Source organism: Lathyrus oleraceus, chromosome 7 (assembly GCF_024323335.1).
Source record: "Lathyrus oleraceus cultivar Zhongwan6 chromosome 7, CAAS_Psat_ZW6_1.0, whole genome shotgun sequence".
Classification (NCBI taxonomy): Eukaryota; Viridiplantae; Streptophyta; class Magnoliopsida; order Fabales; family Fabaceae; genus Lathyrus; species Lathyrus oleraceus.
Window position 1 is genome coordinate 235,357,563 of NC_066585.1, and position 15,435 is coordinate 235,372,997.

The following is a 15,435-nucleotide window of genomic DNA, read 5'->3' on the forward strand; positions in this document are numbered from 1 at the left end:
TTCCTTTTCAAGAATGCATGTCGGATGCATGGGAGTCTTTGCAGAGTTGCATTCAGCCATGTCAAATTTCTTCAGAACATCTTTTATGTATTTGCTTTGATGAACGTACGTGACTTCTGAAGTTTGGTTAATTTGAATTCCTAGAAAGAACTTTAGTTCTTGCATTAAGCTCATTTCAAATTTTGCCTGCATTAACTCAGAGAGTTCTTGACAAACAGAGGCGTTAGCTGAACCAAAAATTATATCATCAACGTATATCTGGCATATCATGAGATCATTGTTAAGGTTTTTACAGAAGAGTGTGGAGTCAACTTTCCCTCTGATAAAATTATGTTCCAGAAGGAAGTTACTTAACCGTTCATACCAAGCTCTAGGAGCTTGTTTAAGTCCATATAAAGATTTTTTAAGTTTAAAAACGTGTTCTGGATAATTTGGATTTTCAAAACCTGGAGGTTGGTTGACATACACTTCTTCTGATATATAACCATTAAGGAATGCACTCTTGACATCCATTTGATATAATTTGATAGAGTGGTTTATGGCGAAAGATACAAGAAGACGAATAGATTCTAACCTGGCGACTGAAGCAAAGGTTTCATTGTAGTCAATACCTTCTTGTTGACTGTAACCTTGAGCCACCAGTCGAGCTTTGTTTCTGACGACTTCTCCTTTCTCATTCAGCTTGTTTCTGAATACCCATTTGGTTCCGATGACGTGAGGGCCTCTGGGCTTGGGAACAAGATCCCAGACATCGTTCTTTGTGAATTGATCTAATTCTTCTTGCATGGCTAGAACCCAGTCGTTATCTTGAAGTTCCTCATCACAGGAAGTAGGCTCGATCAGAGATACTAGTCCCAGAGGAGTTTCTTCAGAGGTCTTGAAGGTAGATCTGGTTCTGACCGGTTCGTCCTTGTTACCCAGAATCAATTCTTCAGATACGTTGAGGCGAATTTTAGCTTTCTTGGGGATTAATGGAAGATTAATTTCCTCAGAATTCTGAGTGGCAGTTGCTTCTGGAGCTTTGTCAGATCCTGCAAGAGTGATTTCTAAATCTGCAAAATTTTCAACTAGCTTTGACTTTTCAGGGTCAAGCTTATCGTCAAATCTGACATGAATTGATTCTTCCACAATTTTGGTTTCTGTATTGTATACTCTGTAGCCTTTAGAGCGTTCTGAGTATCCTAACATAATACCTTTCTGTGCTTTGGAATCAAACTTGTTCAGATGTTCTTTAGTGTTTAAAATAAAGCAAGAACATCCAAATGGATGAAAATATGAAATGTTTGGTTTTCTTCCTTTACACAGTTCATAGGGAGTCTTTTCCAGAATAGGTCTTATGGAGATTCTATTCTGAATGTAACACGCTGTATTTACAGCTTCGGCCCAAAAGTGCTTAGCCACATTAGTTTCGTTGATCATAGTTCTGGCCATCTCTTGGAGTGTCCTATTCTTCCTCTCTACAACTCCATTTTGTTGTGGAGTTCTAGGGCAGGAGAAATCATGGGATATTCCATTAGAGTCAAATAATTTCTCAAAGGATTTATTTTCGAATTCCCCACCATGATCACTTCTGACTCTGATAATTTTAGAGTCAAATTCTTTTTTCACTTTGGAGCAGAAACTAGTGAATACAGAGTGAGACTCACTCTTGTGTTTTAGGAATTTCACCCATGTCCAGCGACTGAAATCATCAACAATGACTAGTCCGTACTTCTTTCCATTGACTGATGCTGTTTTCACAGGACCAAATAGATCAATGTGAAGAAGTTCCAAAGGCTTAGAGGTAGTAACAATAGTTTTCTTTTTGAAAGATGTTTTTGAAAATTTTCCTTTCTGACATGCTTCACATAGAGCATCTGAAGAGAACTTCAGTTTAGGTAGGCCTCTGACTAACTCGAGTTTATTTAGCTGAGATAATTTCCTCATGCTAATGTGGCCCAAGCATCTATGCCATACCCATTGCTCTTCGTGAACAGACATAAGACATTTCACATTTTGTTCTTTTAAATCAGAAAGATTAATTTTATAAATATTGTTTTTCCTCTTGCCTGTGAATAGGACAGAACCATTGTTTTGATTTATGGCTTTACATGTTTTTTGATTAAAGATCACATCATAACCGTTATCACTTAATTGACTTATGGATAACAATTTATGCATTAATCCTTCTACGTAAAGGACATCAGATATAGAGGGAAGAATACCATTACCAATAGTTCCGGAGCCTCTGATTCGTCCTTTCTGATCTCCTCCGAAGCCTACGAATCCAGCGTCTTTAAGTTCTAGTCTTTGGAACATAGACTTTCTTCCCGTCATGTGTCGCGAGCATCCAGAGTCCAGGTACCATGACTGGTGTTTGAACTTTGCTGCATAAGATATCTGCAACATAAACAATCTTATCTTTTGGTACCCAGAGTCTCTTGGGTCCTTTCTGATTAGTTTTCCCAGAGTTTCTGATCACTTTGGGTTTTCTAGCATTTTCAAATTTTTGCTCTTGTGTGTGTGTATAGTGATATGAAAATGGAGATTTAAGTTGGTCACTAGTAGAAGTTTTATCTTCCTTAGGATCATACCCAATTCCTTTTCTATTGTTCTGACTGACTCCATAAATCATGGATGCCATTACACTCCTTCCTATCCCATTTTTCAGAAACTTTTGAAAGGCTTTTTCGTATTTATAAATTATCGTATTTGAAGTTTGTGGAGCTTGAGATAACGCTTCTTCTAGTTTTAAACAATTTTTCTTTGCTGCATCTTTTAGTGATGTTAAAACTTTGTTTTCATCTTTTAGTTCTAGAATTGTCATCTCAAGTTTGCCACATTCTTCAAATTTTTCTTCAAGACAGCCTTTTATTGCTTTAAATTTTTGTTTTAGTTTCTGATATGAGCTAAGAGTTTCAGACAAGCATGATTCTAGATCAGATCGAGAGAGTTCAGAAAATACCTCTTCTGATTCAGATTCTTCATCTGAACTGTTCCTGGATGTGGTAGCCATGAACGCCATATTGGCCTGTTCATCAGCGTCAGATTCTGATGAGTCATATTCACTATCATCCCAGGTAGCCATTAATCCCTTCTTAGTTCTGAGGGGATTTTTCTTGAAGCTTTCTTTTCTAGAGCTGTCTTTCTTTAGCTTGGGGCATTCATTCCTGTAGTGACCTGTTTCTTTACATTCATAACAAGTAACATCTTTGTTAGTTTTACCTTTTGAGGTTGATTCTGATCGATCTCCTCCGGGTCTTGGTCTTCTGAAGTTGTTGTTCCTCTTTTTCCAGAGTTGTTTAACTCTTCTGGTCAGGAGGGACAATTCTTCTTCATCATCAGAATCTTCCTGTTCAGAGTCATCCGCATCTTCTGTTTCGGCCTGGAAGGCTTTGTTTCTGTCAGATTTGCGTCTTTCAGATCTGGACTTTAATGCTACAGACTTGTTCTTCTTCTGAGGCTCATCTTCTTCTAGTTCTATCTCATGGCTTCTGAGTGAGTTGACAAGTTCTTCCAGACTGATGTTGTTCAGATCCTTTGAAAGCTTTAAGGCAGTGACCATGGGTCTCCACTTCTTTGGCAAGCTTCTGACTATCTTTTTGACGTGGTCTGCAGTTGTGTATCCTTTGTCTAGAACTTTGAGACCTGCAATAAGAGTTTGGAATCTAGAGAACATTACCTCTATGGCTTTGTCGTCCTCCATTTTGAAGGCTTCATATTTCTGGATTAGAGCCAGAGCCTTTGTTTCTTTGACCTGAGAGTTTCCTTCATGAGTCATCCTCAGAGAGTCGAGTATATCTTTAGCTGTCTCTCTGTTGGTGATTTTTTCATACTCGTTGTAAGATATGGCATTGAGAAGTATCGTTCTGGCTTTGTGATGATTCTTGAATTCTCGCTTCTGATCGTCTGACATTTTACTTCTGGGGATTTCAACTCCAGCTTCTGTTGCAGGAGGTTTATATCCATCTGTGACAATGTCCCAGAGGTCAGCGTCATAGCCTAGAAAGAAGCTTTCAATTCTATCTTTCCAGTAATCGAATTTCTCTCCATCAAAGACAGTAGGCTTAGCATTGTAACTGTCTCTTTCATTTGTGTGGGCCATAGTTTTTCTCGTTCTGGATCTCTCTACACTGTTAAGTGTTTGATTAGAAAATCAATAACAGAGCCGAAACTCTGATACCAATTGAAGGTGAGAAAAACAAGAAAGGGGGTTTGAATTGTTTTGGAAAATAAGCGCTTTTTCAGAATAAGACCACACTAGGAATTTATACTGGTTCGCTTATAACACAAAGCTACTCCAGTCCACCCGGCCAAGGTGATTTCGCCTTCAAAAAGGACTTAATCCACTAATCTTGAAAGATTGTTTACAACCAACGTCTAAGAGAAGGATCTCTTAGTCCTCTCAAGTATACAGACTGCGCAGAGTCACTTGAGGAATATAAAACAATTTAAGTAAAAAAAATAGAGTTTGTAATCTATAGTGCTTCTAGGATAAAGCAAGTATTACAGCAGTTTGAGCAAATAAGAAGTTTCACGTTATGAGCAAAAGCTCGTGAAAGATTGAGAGAGAGAGAGATATTTCTGTGTGTTCAGGTGTGTCTCTCAATGAGGTTCGCCGTCCTTTATATAGAGGTGGAATGACCGTTGTAGTGACGGCAGATATTTTGTCTTGATGAGAGTTTAATGCCATAACTTCTGTTGTTTCTTGCCAGAACAGGGTTGTCTCCCTGAATAAATTCTTTCCAATTATAGTTTCTTTCCATTTGAAGTTGTAGTTGCCGTTACTCTTTCTGGATATGGAAATTCTTTGTCAGAGTCAGTGTTGCTCTGTTAGTCTGAGATCTTTGAGATGTAACTTCAGAGCTTCTGATAGTCCTGTTCATTTAGATTCTCAGTGTTGTCTTCAGATGACGTTGAGAGCTTCTGGTATTCTGATATGCCGTTGCTCAGAGTCAGAACTTCTAGAGTACGCTTCTTCTTCAGATGCTTCTGATATTTTGATAACTTGTATCTGATTTGATTCTGTATCAGATGAAACGATCAGATTCCTTTCTTCTTGTTTAGAGTCCTGTACATTTAGAAACTTTTCGTTAGAGTGCCATTTTTGTTTCGTCCTTTGTTATCATCAAAATCCTGGAATCTGTTGTAGAACTATTTTTGTTCTTACAATGATTTCTCTAAAAGAGTGTTGTTTTTATTATGAAAAATAATGAATTATAGTAAGTCAATTGGAAACTAAATTAAACATATTAAGACCTTAGAATGATCTGGAGTTTTTTTAGAGCAGTTATAGAATTAGGTAGGAAACAATGTATTAATAGAAATAGAATCATTGTCGGTACACCTCAACAAAATGAATTAGTTTAATGCATGAATAAAACCATTTTGGAGAGAGTGAGGTGCATACTATTGGGATCCAAATTATGAATGAGTATATGGGGTGAAGTTGTTCCCACATCAACTTACTTGACCCACAAGTGTTCATCCACTAGAATAAACTATAAGACACATATGGAAGTTTGGAGTAGGAAAACTGTAGACTACTCAAATTTAAATATTTTTGGAGTCTCAGGGTTTTCTTATATAAAGCAAGATAAACTTAATGTTAGAATTGTGAAGTGTGTCTTCATTGGTTATCTTGAAAGGATGATTTGTTACAAATAACGAAAGAAGTATCGCAGAGGATTAAAATGTATCATAAGAAGAGATGTTACTTTTGATAAGCCCTTTATGGGGATGAAGTGCAAAGACCTCGAGCTTAAAGAATTGGAAATTATGGTGAAGAAAACTTAGTTTTAGGTGGATGTTTCTACTAGTCAGTCTAAAGGTGTGAGGATAGTTGAGATCTTGTTTCTAGTACTATTAAAGAGCAACCTATAATGCCTCATATTTTATCAATTGGCTTGTGGTAGAGTTAGAAGGAAGATTGTACCACCTCAAAGGTACAATTATGTTGATATTATTTGTTATAATTTGAATGTGGCTGAAGGGATGCAAAACTTAGAACCAAATACCTTCAAGGAAGTCATCAAAAGAAAATATAGTCAAAGATAATTGGTATAGGTAAATGATGAGATGAATTCACTAATGAAGAATCATATTTGGGAGCTCATGAGACAATCCAAGAAATAAATTATGGTTAGATGCAAATGGATATTTAAGAATGAAGTTATTTCAAGAATTGATGAACTAGGGTTTAAGGTAAGCTCTAGAAAGATAGAGATCAGTAAACTGAAGGAGATATTGAATGGTGAAATTGAGATTAAAAATCTTTGTGAAGCTAAAAGAATCGTTGGTATTTGATATAATGAGAAATTGCAAGAAGAGTGATCTTTTCTTATCCCAATTTAGTTACTTAAAGAAAGTAATGGAGTGGTCTAGAATGCAAGATGTTAAACTTGCCAACACTCTTTGGATCAACACATGAAGCTTTTAGTTAAGAAATGACCTCAAATAGAGGAAGGGAGGAAGATGATGGAGATTACTCCCTATGCAAGTATGGTTTGAAACATTATGTATGGTATGGTTTTGTTTAGGACAAATCCTGGTTAGGTTCATTGGGAGGCTTTGAAGTGGGTGTTGAGGTACACAAAGACAAATCAAGAGGAAGATGCTTTGGAGGGTTTTGTAGATTTACACTATGCAGTTAATATGAACACTAGAAAATCCTTATCAAATTTTATATTTAAGTTGTTTGGAACAACCAAAATCTAGAAGGTCAATCAACAATCATTGGTCGTGTTATCTACTACTCCGGAAAAATAAATTGCCCTTGTTGAAGTGTCAAGGAAGTCATATAGATAAGAGTCATGATTGGGAAGTTATGGATCACTCATGAATATGTGAAGATAAATTGTGATAGTCAAAGTTCCATTTACTTGGACAATCATCAAATTTATCATGAAATGGAAAAAAAATATTGATATTAATTTACACTTTATAAGGGACATGATAAAGTCAAATGAGATTGGGGTTCAGAAAGTTCCCTAAACAAAAATCCAGCCTATATGCTCCTTAAATCATTTCCAAGATCATGTTTCAAGCAATGCTTGGACTTGATAAAAAATTTTGAAGAGTGATTAAAGCTTTGAAGATATCAGCATGGTGGTTGTTGGTCAAATTGACATCATCATTGGTTTAAAGTAAATGTGAAGAATTTTAGTAATATTACTTAAAATATCAAGTGAGAAAAGAGAAAAAATATTTTCAATACTACCATATTCTTTGGCTAGCGGAGGAGGTGCAACAAGGCGGATCGATGGTGATAGAGGCGAGTGATCAAGCAGAGGCGACAATTTGAAGAGGGTAATCTTGATGGAACCTTTCTTGAATTTGGTCCATCTTCTAATTGGGGTGTCTTGACCCCCAATAAAAATGACAAAATTTGTAGTGACGGCGATTACACCATTAAATTTTATGAATGCACCTTCTCGGCCATGGGCCTTCGCATGCCCTTTATTGCTTTTGAGGTGAAAGTTCTTAAGCATCTGTTAGTGGCTCTGTCGCAACTTTACTCAACAAGCTAGGCGTATGTGAAATCTTTCCATTACCGGTGTAAAAAGTTGAAGGGGAATCCTCTTCTTACTCCTTTCTTTCATCTCTTTCAATTTTATTGTGGCCCTACGACTTGAACGCAGAGTAGAGATTTAGTTTCTCTGGTGTCGACCATCTGGGGTTTTGGGGCCTTTCCTGAGAGCTTGCAACAATTTGAAGATTGATTCTCTCTAGTTACCCATATCCATCCAAAAGTCCATGCAACTGTATGTATTGTCAGAGGTGGAGCGTAGGACGGATGTGTTGAGTTGTTCCCCAAGTACTGGACCAATGGTCATTTCCTCATGGGAAACGAGTTATATGTATACAAGTAACATGACCTTTCCCAAGAAGAAGAGATTGATGAGTTTCATCAACGACATTGATTATCTCGGGGGTGGTGTTACTCTAGATAAGGCCGATCGAAAAAGCTAGAAATGCCTCATTGACACCCGCTTGAAATTTAATTTCATTATTTAATTTTGACATTTTTACTTATGTTAAATATGATTGTTTCATTTTCTTGCACTAATAGTATTATCTTCACTGTTAAACATGCCTATAGTTGTGAAGACAGGAAATGATCTTAATATGACTTGATAAATGGTGATGTTGAGTTTTCTTGTTATAACCTTGAATTGAGCACTAATACTTGTGAGTTATTGATAAATTATGAGAATAATATCAAATCAAGTGATACTTAAAAATAGGTGGAAGAGAAGTAAAGGAGGAAAATTTGACGGTGATTGAGAAAAACTTACTTCTATAATGAGATGACCCACAAATCCATTTTCTTACCAAGTTCACTCCCATTTAAAATAGGCTATTTTTTATGTTATTCCTATTTTTTATGTTATTAGGTTTGATCGGTGTTATTCTTGGTTCATTCTTTTTCTCTCAAAATATTTTGATTAATAACAACATTATTTATGGTTCATTAATGTTGTCTACCAAATATTATCTGATTTTTTTTTTGATTATTTTCTTTATTTCTTTATTGTAGTTTTCTGATTGTCGGTTTCGATAAAGCACGACGCATGATGGTTTATGTTGGTCCGCATCTGTAATTCGTATTGGAAAAACATATATTTTAAAATTTTGGACAACTTCAATGGACGTTTAAAGTTGACTTCACAAATCTTGACTTATGTGTTGGTTAGACCCACAATATACATGATTTGCTGAATATTGAAATTTGACTTTAGCGTCTGTCTTGCCGAAGCTAATATATTTTTATCGACTTTTGAAATTTGACTTTACTCTCGATTAGACCAAAGCTAACATATTTTGTTGACTTTCGAAGTTTGAATTTAACTTAAATTGGTACACTCTCTACATATAATAGAAATAACACACTTACTATTAGTTAGATGTGAATTGCGGAGAGTTGTTCGATCACATGAAGTTTGGAACCTCTATATTCATCAATAGGATAGTCCTAGCACGCTGAGAAAATTCTAAAAGGATTGTACCTTCTTCAGGGTGGTTGTCCGAGGTTAATATGATCGGTCCAAAACTTTTTTAATTTTTTAATTTTTCTCTTAGAGAGAAGATGCTGGAATTTGACTTCTAGATAATATCATCTTTGGATGATTGCTCTTCTATTTAATTTTACATTATTATTATTATTATAATATAAAACTGATGGAGACAATACTACATGTGAGAGATTCTATTGCACTTATATTTAGTTTTAAACTTAGGCTGCTATAGGTGAGGGATTCACTTGCATTTATATTTAGATTTAGACATATGCTACTATAGGTGAGAGATTCACTTGCATTTATATTTAGTTTCAAACTTAGATAGTACAATTAAAAGTAAGAAAATGGTTGACATCATGAAGTTTTGTTGATGTCAACATTGTAGATAAAGTTAATTCATAAATTTTAAATATAAAAAGTAATATGACAATATGTAGCATGATAGTAGAGATGATGTGACATTTTTTTTACTAAACTATTAAAATTGATAATAAAAACTAGTCTAAACATTTTTCTTCCCTAAAACAACAACTACAAAGAAGAAGCAGCAAGTGTTAAAACTTAAAACAAGTGTTTTTTTTGACCAAATGAAGTTGATATTGCCTTTTTATCAACTCATTAAACTACCCTAATTAAGTCCTATATAGCTAAACAGCTACCATAACTATAGCTACTACAGTACAGTTACCTAAAACTCAAGCTTCATCCTAGAACAATGTTCAAATCATCAGATTCATTGACCAAACCAAGTATGCTATTCCAATAATGCTTATTCTCTTCCAGATTCACGTTACACATCATGCTGCTGCTTTCATCCAAGTTTTCATGATCCCCACCGCCACCATTCGCGAGAGCTTGAAGAACATCGGATGAAATTGGAGGGATGTTATTGTCAAATCCACCACATGATGATCTAAAAGCTTCCACAGCCGCCATTATATCATCATCTTCATGATCAACTTCTGTGTTCTGTTTTGTTAAACTGAATTGTTTCCATATCTCATCATCATTGTTAGTGCTGTCGGGTAAAGAAAGTGGAGTTTGATGAAACGGGACAACGTTGTTGTTGGTCATAGGAACAGAAACAGGAACATGGACAGGAAGAGGAAGAGGAGGGAGAGGAAGCAGAGTTGTTCCAGGGAAGTTCAAAGTAGATGTTGGAGATTCAAGATTCTCATCATTAGACAACATCATAGCATACATACTATGCATTTTGCTGCTGTTTGAGGTTTCGTTGCTTTGTATTGGTTTGGAGTTGGACCAAGAACTCTGCCATGCTTTGAGAATATCAAGACAAGGTGGAAGTGAAGGTTGAACAAGTGGTGTGATTTTGTTGAGAAAAAGTCTGGCAGGTGTTTGAGGTTTGGACGATTCAAACTCGAGCTGTCTTTGAACTTTCATTTTGTTGGTTTCTCTAACAAGTCTGGCTTCAGCTTCTAAGCGAGCACTTTCCCATTGAGCCATGTGGCTGAGATTTGCGGAGTCTTTGGAGTACTGACAGTTGCTACTTCCACCACCAGATATGGTATCGGTTTTTGGTTTGTGAGTTGTGGGGTCTATTCCCATTCTTGTTAGTCTTTTCTTGAGATGTGTGTTCCAATAGTTTTTTATCTCGTTGTCTGTTCTCCTTGGAAGTTGAGCTGCTATGGCTGACCATCTATGTTTGTGCAACCAAACCAATCATCAACATTATGCAGTAATCATGTTACAGATACAAAATACTAGTAGTAGTATCAGTGGCATTTACTAGTACTACTAGAATAGAACTTTACCTGTTTCCGAGAAGTGCATGAAGTTGAATAATGGTTTGCTCTTCCTGTAAACTGAACTTTCCTCGTTTGATGTCTGGTCGAAGGTAGTTAGTCCACCTTAGTCTGCAGCTCTTACCACATCTTTGAAGCCCTTTAACAATCAATACATAAAAAATAATGTAAGCAAATATTATGTATCATAAAAGATATATAGAATGTTGATAAATATATTTGAACAAATACCAGCTTTTGAAGGTAATGCACGCCAGCTTCCATGACCAAATTCTTCGATGTAAGCAATGAGTTTTTGGTCTTCTTCAGAAGTCCATGGACCTTTCTTCAATCCAACTTTCTCGCAGCAAGGTGACCTACCCATTTTTCAGACAGCAGTGTTGCTTTCTAGCAAAAGATTGGCAGTGGAATGAAAAGAGAGAATAAGACAAAAACTAATAAATTGTTCAATGATGGAGAACTCTAGGAGAATGGCGTTATATATAGAGGATAAATGTAGCATATGGTTGTACAGGTTATTAATATGCACTGTACGTGACTTTTTAAGTGAGGTTTTGTATCTTTATTTTTCACACCGGTACCTGCGAAACGGATACTTATGCAAAGATCATAATATTCGATAGCTAAACATATTTATTCATTTACTTCAAAAGGATATATATATATATATATATATATATATATATATATATATATATATATATATATATATATATATATATATATATATATATATATATATATATATATATATATATATATATATATATATATATATATATATATATATATATATATATATATATATATATATATATATATATATATATATATATATATATATATATATATATATATATATATATTTGCTTGAGAATCAAAAATGGCTAGTGAGACGGTGAGATTAAATTTTGAATTGGGATAGTAGGTTTCAGTATGGCGGAGATGGAGTTGATGTTCAAGGTTAGTACTTTGACATGGTAAAAGAATAAGGAATAATATGAGAGTGAGTGGATTTGAATCACACCTTCCCATGAGACATCTTATATGAAAGTTGATTAAGGTGTCCAATGCTTCATGACTTAGAATGCAGGAGATGGTTAGATGATATCCAATGGTCAGAGATCCATGGCCCGGATCGGGTGCGAAAGTATGCAACATGGTTGGATTATATATTCCTTGTTCTAGCAAAATGGAATTGGACCGATGATTTGGTCATTCTCTTGTTGGACCTTTGGTTAGCCTAGAACGGTTGTCCCTAAGGCTTCTTGTGGCATAACAACGGGAAGTCTTTTGGAAAATTGGGTTGGGCTCTTCGTATCGGGGCCGCTTCTTGAAGAAGTGGAAGAGGTTCGGCAGTTGCCGTGAGTAACCCAGGAAATAAGTGCATTGAATCTTAGTCTCATCGTTGAGATATTTCGCAAGATCTTTCTAACATGTGGATCTAGGTTTTTAGACTATAGTGTGGCATTTTTTTCTAAGATGCTCAAGTGCAATCAAATGTTGTTTTATTCCCGAGGTAAAATTCAACTGTTATTTTTTGTCTTCCCAATTTATTTCATTTTGCGTCATTGACTAACCTGTCTTCCTCTCATATATAAGGGTCACTTAGTATTTCAAACGCCTTTTTCACTATTTGCGCAACCCATAAGCTTCTTCCCTTCTTTAAACTCTTATATTTCCTCTTTTCTTCTTTGGGTCCTACATTTTTTGGTTCCTTGTAACCTCAGAGCCTCCTCACTTTTAACAGTTACATTTGTTTTCGACTTCTTCGAGTACAATTTCTCTCTTTCTTGTTTCTAGTTATTTGTTTCCCTTTTGTCGTTTTAGTCATGGCCATCATAGGAGATGCACGTGCAAATATATTAGATATGCCTAGTGGTGGTGATGCTTCTAATGAACCCATAAATTCCTAACATCGACCATTTAGATGTTAACCTACCAATTGCAAACCTTATACTATTTATTGTCAGGATCTGACGAAGATTATGTTGAATATGGTAGTGAACCTTCTAGTTCTCATCTGTCAGAATACATATAATTATTTTTAAGGAGATGAAGGGATAAACTATGGTAGTCATGTCATTAGGGGTTCAATGTCAGACCCTCTTCTCCCTTATGACCCTTTTTAGTTGTGGAATCCGATGAGGTTGCCCGAGATGAACAAAGAACTCGTTATTTTAGTAATTCCTTTAGAGAGGTGAACGAATGAGATCATAGTGATAGGGAGCTTAGGGATCACATCGACTTCTGAAGTCATTCTCGAATTGATGATCAACATTATCCTTTTCATGATAGTTGAGAAGACATGGTCTGAAAGGAGTGCCAAGGTCTGGTACCGTTTGTTGAAGTTGCTCAGTGTTATTGGGTGGAAGCAGAATCGATAGTACTTCCAGTTTGGAAGGAACCTACACAGACGTGGAACCACCTTCTGATTGGTCGGGCTCTCATGTTAATTCTTCCAAGAGAATCTGCAGCTTCTTCAATGGGTGTTTGGTCCCTTTCTTTGAATGATTGTTCTCTAGGATGAAGTTTAGGTTTCCTTTCAAAAACTTTTAGGAGGAGGTGCTAAGACATCTAAGAATCGCCTTGTCTCAACTACACCTAGTAGACTAGGCTTTCGTCAAGATGTTCCAATATTGGTGCGAGTATTGAGAAAAAAAGTCGTCCTTGAATCTATTCTTTAACATTTTCACCGTGAAGCGTACCTCTACAACTAAGGAGCGGGGGAAAAGGTTGCTTTCACTTTATTAGTTGGTCAATGTGTTTGATGTTTACCTTGATAGTTATTCAAACTTCAAGGATCATTATTTATTGGTGACCACTCTGACCTCAGAGACTCACTTTGTCTTCTAAAAATTCCTGGAAGGCAAAGCTTCCTTATCTACCCCTTAGTTCGAAGTCGATGAAATGCAAGGAAATGATTTAGAGATATTAGGCCTAAAATAATTTCAACTGGGAATTGGAGACATATACCTTCCCACTTAACTCTATGAACCAAAAGGAAGAGTCTATGAAGGATGACTTGGTAGCCTTTTGGGAGAGATGGGTTACAAAGAGCGAGTCGGCGCTTCGGATGTGTCGCCTACCTAGAAGAAGAGGCAGTTTTATTAACACACAGACGATTGTGGATGTGATCACTTCTCTTGAGAGGAATAATCTCTTTGGTAAGGATATAAACTATCTTTATGTTTGTTTTTTTCGTTCTTATAATATTTTGCTGACCATCCTTTATTTTTCTTGGCAGATAACATTTCATTCCTCAAGAATATATTTAGGAGGAAAAAGGCTCTAACTATGAATGAGATGATCACATCCCCTTCCCTAAACTTCAATATGGCTCTAAAAGAGATGGCCATCTAAATAGCTCAGGGAGAAAGTGAGGTTCCTCCCAAGGGGAAAGTAAATGTGTTAGAAAAAAAGAACCCTTCCTTCGAGACCTAGAGTAACAAGTCAAATGACCAACCTTCCTATATTGCAAAGGAAAGTACAAAAAGGGAGTTGGGCAAGAATCAAACTCAAGCAGGTCCCCTTGTTAATAAATCCAAAACAACAGAACCTTCCTGTAGAGGAATTATCCTGGGCGGCAACGATGTAGCTCCTCATTCTTCCAAGTTCCTCCAAGTCTTCTTATTTGGTTGGCCTCACACTACTAAGAAGGCACGCTTTTTCATCTCCGATGGGGATTATATCGATGTTTGGATTCTCATTGACACAATTAAGTTGAAGTTGATGACGAAGATGGCATATTATATGTGTCAGGGTGCTTCTGTGATGTCTTTCACGAAGGTCGCCTGTGGTAAGGTAGTGGCTCTTGAAAAGCCTACTAAGGAGAAAGAACATTGTAGGGACCAATACAATTGAGTCACCTATAGAAAAATCAACTATTAAATAATATAGATTGCTTCCAAAAGGATGTGGAGACCCATGGTTTTCTTTCCGATATTGTTTCATAAGTTACCTCTTTCAAGGAATCTCTTCTAAGAAGGAGAATTCCCTTGAAGACATGAAGACTTCCTTGAGAAACTTCAAAGCGGCCCGGGAAATTATAAATTCTCAGGTAGTGGAAGATGAGGATACTATGAAGAAATATAAAAAGAAGGTGAATGCATGTGACTAAATCTTTGTGGAGGTGAGGAGGGAGTTTAAAGACTCTTTTGATAATAGCATAAACGATGCTTATGAAGCCTTTACAAAATACTATCAACTTAGTAGAGGTGTTGTGCATGGACACTCAAATCCCCTTGGAGTTTATGGACCCATAAAGCATGTTATCAATGAGAATATAGTTATTGTTGAGGAGTAAACTTCATAACTTCTTTATTAAATGCTTCTAAATTTGATGTCTCTTATGGAAATTGTAACAGGCTTGTATTAAACGAATTGTTATTTTTATTTGATAGTTAATATTTTCCTTTTTGTTAAGTGCTTTGACTTACTTATTCATTTTTCCTTGCATGATTTTATTCATCATGCAGTTGCCTGTGATTTTGTTTCATCATATCTTCTTTCGTGATTTTATTTCATCATTCAGCTGCCTTCGTTTTTGTTTCATCGTATCGTCTTTCATAATTTTATTGCATTATTTAGTCATCCACGATTTTGTTTCATTGTAGCATATTTCATAATTTTAATTTATCATCTATTCTTCCATAATTTTGTTGCATCATATC

General features: G+C 35.9%; 1 protein-coding gene across 1 annotated transcript; it reads right to left on the bottom strand.

Annotated features, from left to right (window-relative positions):
* Positions 1-9,519: 9,519 nt before the first annotated feature.
* On the bottom strand, positions 9,520-11,194 carry LOC127101550 (transcription factor MYB106). Its single transcript, XM_051038995.1, has 3 exons — positions 10,994-11,194; positions 10,772-10,901; positions 9,520-10,656 (listed from the first exon to the last, which is right to left on the bottom strand). Exons 1-3 carry the CDS (start codon positions 11,124-11,126, stop codon positions 9,702-9,704), a joined length of 1,218 nt encoding a protein of 405 aa, XP_050894952.1. The 5' UTR covers positions 11,127-11,194; the 3' UTR covers positions 9,520-9,701.
* Between the last annotated feature and the right edge of the window lie 4,241 nt (positions 11,195-15,435).